We start from the raw sequence: 7,170 nt of genomic DNA, 5'->3' as shown, positions 1-7,170 counted from the left end.
ATCTCTGTTTTCACTTCAATAACTACTAATTGGTTAAAGTTACAATCATTTTGACTGCTCAGGCAAAAACTTCAAAGTGTTAACTTCACATGGAGCCTAATCTTTAGTTTGAACCACAAAAGGCTGAAGAATAGCATCTAATTTAATTTGGGTATGTCTTTTCCAGGCTTCTTGAGCTTTCTGAGGGCGAGTGGTAAGGGGTTAACATGTGAGGAAAATTGATATACTGAGGCAAAGCTGTCCAAGCAGGAAGTGACGTATTTGGTGAGAATATTATTGACATTGTCCATATAAATATTAAAATCCCCCAGAAGTATTATGTTTGGTGAGAGTTTGGAAAGGTGCATCAGGAAGGCTTAAAGTTGGTAATAAAATATTTTTAGGTTTCGTGGGGTGATTCAGGGTGGGAACAATAGTGGGAATAGGTCCAAAAAGCTGACATACCGTGGCCTCAAATGAGTGACAGGCAGAGAAATTCACAGGTGCTAACCTCCGCTTCTTATGCTTGATTATCACAGGACCTTCACCTCAACCCTGGAGGTGTAGTAAAATCATGCAACCACACAGCTAAAAAAGCACCACAGATACCATCTTTGCCTCCTATTAATCACTACATGGGTGATTATGTTTCAGCTGGCTATGAGTTATTTAACCCCAACTGGTGCAATAAGTTTCTTCTCATTTCCTAAACAACCATGTGGTCGTGGAAAAGATGTCAGTCTGTTTGAGAAAGGTCAAATCATTGGCATGCATCAAGCAGAGAAAACAACTAAAGAGATCGCAAAAACTACTAAAATTAGGTTAAGAACTGTCCAACGCATTATTAAAAACTGGAAGGATTGTGGGGACCTATCGCCTTCGAGGAAGAATTCAATTCAATTCAAAGATACTTTAATAATCCCAAAGGGAAATTAAATGTTGTTGTAGCTCATAATTCTGGTTTCGTTAAAGAGTTGTTATAGATGCTGATGGCTGTGGGCAGGAAGGATCTCTTGTAGCAGTCTGTTCCAATGTGTCCTCGGCCCTGTTGTCCAAGAGCCCCACCAGGTAACCCTCCTGCGGAAAGAAATGTGGCTGGAAAAAAAACCCTGAATGATCGTGATTGGTGATCACTTAAACGTTTGGTGAAATCAAATTGAAGAAAAACAACAGTAGAACTCCAGGCTGCATTTAATAGTGAAAGTAAGAGCATTTTCACATGCACAGTGTGAAGGGTGCTCAAGGGATTGGGACTGAACAGCTGTGTAGCCTTAAGAAAACCACTAATCAGTGAGGCTAACCGGAAAAAAGGCTTCAATTTGCTAGGGAGCATGAAGATTGGACGCTGGAGCAATGGAAGAAGGTCATGAGGTCCGATGAGTCCAGATTTACTCTGTTCCAGAGTGATGGGTGCATGAGGGTAAGAAGAGAGTCAGGTGAAGTGTTGCACCCATCATGCCTACTGCCTACTATACAAGCCTGTGGGGGCAGTGCTATGATCTGGGATTGCTGCAGTTTGTCAGGTCTAGGTTCAGCAACAGTATGTGCTCAAAGAATGAGATCAGCTGACTACCTGAATATACTGAATAACCAGGTTATTCCATCAATGGATTTTTTGTTCCTTGATGCCACAGGCATATTCCAAGATGACAATGCCAGGATTCATCGGACTCTATTTGTGAAAGAGTGGTTCAGACATCATTTTCACACATGGATTGGCCACCACAGAGTCCAGACCTTAATCCCATTGAGAATCTTTGGGATGTGCTGGAAAAGCTTTGCGCAATGGTCAGACTCTACCATCATCAATGCAAGATCTGGGTGAAAAATTCATGCAACACTGGATGGAAATAAATCTTGTGATATTGCAGACACTTATCGAATCAAAGCTTAAAGGCAGTCCAATGAAATATTAGATTGTGTAACCTTTTTTTGGCTAGGCAGTATGTGTTTAACTGGTACATGACATTTATGAAAATAGCAGGACAATGGTGAGATGTGCTGTAGGAGTGACACATAGCTTCAAGGGGACTGCATTAAGGTTTGGCTTTGAGCCCCTTGTTTGCTCTGTTGATGGACAGACTAACAGATAAGGTCAAGCAGGAATTCCCGTGGACTATAATGTGTGCAGATGACATTATGATCTGTGGTGAGAACAGGGAACATGTGGAAGAGACCTTGGAAAGGTGAAGGTATGCACTTGACAGAAGAGGAATGAAAGTCAGCTGTAGCAGGATAGAATACATTTGTGTGAATGAGAGGGAGGCAGGTGCAACAGTGAGACTACAATGAACATTGGACTTAAGACAGAACTGGAAATGGTGAAGATGTTGAGGTTCTCTTTGGGAGTGACAAGGATGGATAAGATTAAGACTAATGTCATCAGAGGTACAGCACAGGTTGAACGACTGGGAGATAAAGTTAGAAAGGCTAGACTGAGATGGTTTGGACAAGTGCAGACGAGGGACAGTATATTGGTAGATATTAGAGTTGCAGACGACAGAGTGCGTCTGAGGACTCTGTGGTGACCCCTGATGAGGGAACATCAAAAAGATGTCACATGGAGAATGTATAATTAAAGCAGAGTTAAAGCAGGACTGAAAACTGTTTTGAAACCAACATCAGTTGAAAGAAAATTATAAAATATGGTTGTTGTAAACTTAAAAAAAATAAAACTGTTTTTGTTTATCACTAAATATTAATAAAACCAATTGGGTGTTTTTTTGGCTTTTTCTGTGGCCCCCTTGATGTGTGATGTCTACAGTGCCGCAAAGGTTTACAATCATTCAGCAATTCAACAGTGAGTGGATCAGTACTGGTACAATATGGTTCATTGCATTGCAATTAACTGTTCGAACTGGACAGAAAATAACACAGGAGTTTCATTTTTTAGCTTCCAAAAAGATAAAAAACTTAATAAGATTTAGATCTATAAGCTCTGATGTGGAAATTCCTATCAGAACTTAGGTTCAAACCACTTCAAAGAGGAGTACCACAAGCTCTGGCCCTTGTTAATGTGGTGGACTGTATGCCAGTCCACCACAAAACATAGACAACTTATGTGTGATTAAACAAATGCCATAGTCTTAAACTGTTATTGATTAGTTTACTCTGGTGTGAGAATGCATAAACTTTACCCTGAAGCATGCTCACATTTTTAATGAGTTAGCATCAAGTTAGCATTGGGTTGGCTTCAAGTTACCCAGTGTTATTGAATTGCAGTGTTGTGTACTGATGTCATGACAATGATCTGGGGGTAATTGGTTCTCACCGTTCCGCATTCCCAACTCAGTCGTTATGTGTATTATTTTGTTATCCTTGTGATCATCAGAATCTGAATCTGAATCTGAAGAGTTTTCATCTCATTCCAGAGATCCAGTTGTTGGTTCAGGTTCATACTTGTACATCCAATACTCCCACAAAGTCTTCCGGCAGTTCTTTGCATTAAAAAACGCTTCTTCTTCCATTTCTACTAATAAACAATGGGACAGTAACCACGTCCTTGGTTTTTCAGCAATCTGCTGGAGCCGTCCGAGACACAGCACACGTCATATACCCAGGTCGGCAACTCAGCCCCACAAATGACCCCACTTCTGCATTTACTGACTATAATGTTAAAAACGAGTTATTTAAGTTTTATGTCAGAAAAATGGGTCTCTGGAATGTTTTGTGGAAGTGTTTCACTAAATGACATTTATGCAATGTCAATATTTTGAGATTTGATTTTTGTTTTACTTTAAAAAAATGTGTGATTCATGTGCCATGTTAGACAAAAAATAGTGGCATGCAAGAGCCTATCTTAAGCACAACTAATATCTATCAAAAATAAACCCAATCATCAGCAAAATGAAGTCCAAAGAAACCAAATAAAAACAAATAACTGTAATTCAGCGAGTTTTATTAGTCTTATGCTTAACTATGTGCTTAATGCTAGTGCTGAACTAATGCCTAGTTTGTCTATTACCACATTCCTTGGATCTTTCTCTCTCTGGTCGGTTTGTGGAGAAAGACTTGGCAGTCCTCAGGTTTCAGTCAATCTCCAATGCCCACTGTGCTGGTCCGTTTTGGATGGTAAGAAGGATCTGGTCACATATTGTTCTAGCAAAGTTAACCTACAGGCTAACACCATTTGTTGTCTCTCTTGAAGCTGTCCACTTGTCTCTGGTGTCATCTGGCCACCAAAAAATCTCTTTAAGTCTGAGATAGATGGATTTAGGTAGATGTTTAAGTCTCTTCATTTTCATCCAGGTAGCAGACATGGGTATTTCCATTCAGTAACAATAAACAATGTTCTTATTTAATTACAAACCTCATCTTGAACATTTGACATTTGTTTCTAAAGCAGATAAAGTAAATCCTGATAGGGTATTTAAAAAGTACAAAACCCCTGCTGTTTGTGTGTAAATGTGGTAAACTTTGTTGGATGATTGTATTATCCAGCCCTGTCACTGTTTGTGTCTGCAGGACAGCATATACACAGCCAGTCGAAACACAAAGATTCCAGTTCGGTGGACAGCTCCTGAAGCAGCACTACGCCAACGCTTCTCTGTAAAATCAGATGTTTGGTCATTTGGTGTGCTGCTGTATGAAATGATGTCACATGGCAAAATGCCTTATGAAGGTCAGTAATCATTTTTTCCTTCTGTTTGTGTCAACAAACCTGTTTATAATCCAGGGAAGACATTTAAAGTAAGAAGAATTGTTATGATAGAAATACAAAAGGGAAACAGGTCCAATATATAGCAGCAAATTATGATCTCCCTTCCTAATTCTTAGATTAGATTAGCTGTGAACCTTTCAGAGAAGTTTTAGAACATCATGATGAAAAAGTCAAGTTGAACAACTAGGAGATAAAGTTAGAGGCTGGACTGTGATGGTTTGGACATGTGCAGAGGAGAGACAGTGGGTATATTGATAGAAGGATGTTAGAGGTGCAGCTGCCAGGAAAAAGGCAAAGAGAAAGACCAAAAAGGAGATGTATAAAACGGTAGTTTTTCTGCATATTGCCAAAAATATATTAGGACATCCCAAATTATTTGTGAATTCTACTGTTGGACCCTTTTCACTCTAAATAATGGCTGTGCTACAACAGTAAAATCAGTCAAAATGTGAATGGTCTTGCAGGGTCTTGGAAGTATTTAGACACTTATTAGGAATGCAGTGGGCTTTTGATAATGTGAAGTCCACTGGTTATAGATAATTTTGAGTATGCACAAAACTTTCATAGAAGAGCTGTGGTAGTTTATCATTGTGATGTCAACATATTGTAAAGATCCTGAGTGCAGAGTGGGGGAGCATAGCATTTGTGTTCTTAGTGCATAGCTGGATCTTGATGCAGTTCAAAAGATTTGTTAAGATGGATATTTAGCATGGTGAAGGTAGTAGCAGTTTTTCATATGGGCAGTATGGCTCAAGAGACATCTTGTTTTTCTGAGTCATAAGGTAATTTTTAGATCACCAAAATATGTTGTTTTTTTGTGTCTCATATTATAGATATTTTAGTTTAGCTTCTTAGATACTGTATGTCCATCTGACCTTAGGATTAGGTATTGTAGATGATGGAGAGTATAGCAGGGTCATCATCAAGTGTGAAGGGAGTCTTAGCTTTTGTAGGTTTTGGTTTTTAATAGTTACCAATAACTGAAATATTTTTGCCTTGCCTGTCTTTTTGGGGGTTGTTTTGTTTTATTCTTGATAACTAAATATGACATATGACATATGCAGTGTTTTTTATAATTGAGCTTGTTCAACATGTTGCATCAGCCCTGGAGGGAAAAAAAAGAAAACAAACAAACAAAACAACAACAAAAAACATTTAAATTTGCGTGTCATACTTGTCTCCTTCTATCTCCTTACCTTCAGGAAAAAGCAATAAGGAAGTGTTGGACATTTTATTATCAGGATTTCGGCTGCCATGCCCAACTCGCTGTCCTCAAAATATTTACCGGATCATGCTGGACTGCTGGGCTGCTGAGCCATCAAAAAGACCTTCATTCCATGCCTTGCAAAGCCAGCTTGATGCAATATATGCCAAAATTTACTCCAAAACTGTAGAAGTATGAAAATATGAAAACTTGATCTCAGAAATGAATGATGATTAAGAAAAAACAAAGAAAAAGTGATGAAATTTAGTAAGGAATACTTTCTGCCTCATAATCCACTTCCACAGCACTCTACAAAATACTTTACACAACAGAAAAGTGTGAGGAGAGGAGCAACAAAAGCTGACAAATAATGAATAAAGAAGATGGATTGAAAAGAAAACTTACTGAAACATTAAAGACTGATTGATAATAGTCTGAGAAAGTTGTTTAGGTCCACAAGCTTAGGACAAAACTCAGCAAATCCCTGAACCAACAGAATTTAATAGATACCAGCTGGTATTTTCTAAATTATACTTTGTTTCTTTTGTATGTGCCATGTTGTGTATGAAAACTTTGAAAAGTCTTGACCTACAAGCCAGGGGATATAAATATATCACTTTTGTTTGTACTTCAAAACCACTTGGTAAAACTGAGAATATGTGCAATAATTAAATTAAATGCTGGATTTTAAGGTGTTTGTATCAAATGGTTTGTAAGTTTAACACTCCTTGTTTCATATTTAAATATTGACTGGATTTGTTGCCATTTAGTATTTGCTGCATACTTTGTTTTGTGAAAATAAATCTTTGGTAATCACATGACTTTTCATCCAGTGCTTCAATTGAGTCAAGATTTCCTTTTATCAAACAGAATCTTATCATACAGATCAATGACTTCCATTAAGCTTCAGCTGTCATCTGACATGAAATGAGGGAGTAATTTCTATACCAATCAACAGTTCTTTCTCTGAACTTTCAATATGACATGAATTCAAGGAATATTTAAGAATATTTAAGTAATGGATACTGAGAAAATACCACTTTACCTTTCTGGATGAACACACATTTGCTCTGAAACAAACAGTTAAAGGAGTTGAACACACACACACTTTGTGATGTACAGATTCCAGACTATTTACCAGATGTTGCATGTAATTTTCGCAGTGTCTCAGTCACAAGGTAGGCAAGCCCTGACATGTAACTTCTCTTTCAGTAAATACAAACATAATTTTATAAAACAAGGCTATGATTATAAATATTTACTCATTAGGAAAATATTTTTTTTAATTATTATTACTCTATTACTAAACTCTATTTTGTGTTTTTCT

At 37.8% G+C, this 7,170-nt stretch overlaps 1 protein-coding gene across 2 annotated transcripts in view; it reads left to right on the top strand.

Moving 5' to 3' along the window:
* LOC108241808 (tyrosine-protein kinase SRK3-like) overlaps nucleotides 1-6,661 on the top strand; it is a 113,643-nt gene extending 106,982 nt beyond the window's left edge. For both annotated transcript variants that reach the window (XM_037976851.1, XM_017426238.3), the window contains 2 exons: nucleotides 4,444-4,600; nucleotides 5,842-6,661. In XM_037976851.1, the coding sequence (XP_037832779.1) occupies nucleotides 4,444-4,600; nucleotides 5,842-6,041 (357 nt within the window). In that variant the 3' untranslated portion in view covers nucleotides 6,042-6,661. The remainder of the gene's footprint in view (nucleotides 1-4,443; nucleotides 4,601-5,841) is intronic.
* The last annotated feature ends 509 nt before the right edge of the window (nucleotides 6,662-7,170 follow it).

Source organism: Kryptolebias marmoratus, linkage group LG8, assembly GCF_001649575.2.
Source record: "Kryptolebias marmoratus isolate JLee-2015 linkage group LG8, ASM164957v2, whole genome shotgun sequence".
Classification (NCBI taxonomy): Eukaryota; Metazoa; Chordata; class Actinopteri; order Cyprinodontiformes; family Rivulidae; genus Kryptolebias; species Kryptolebias marmoratus.
This window is presented reverse-complemented; position numbering and strand designations above follow the sequence as displayed.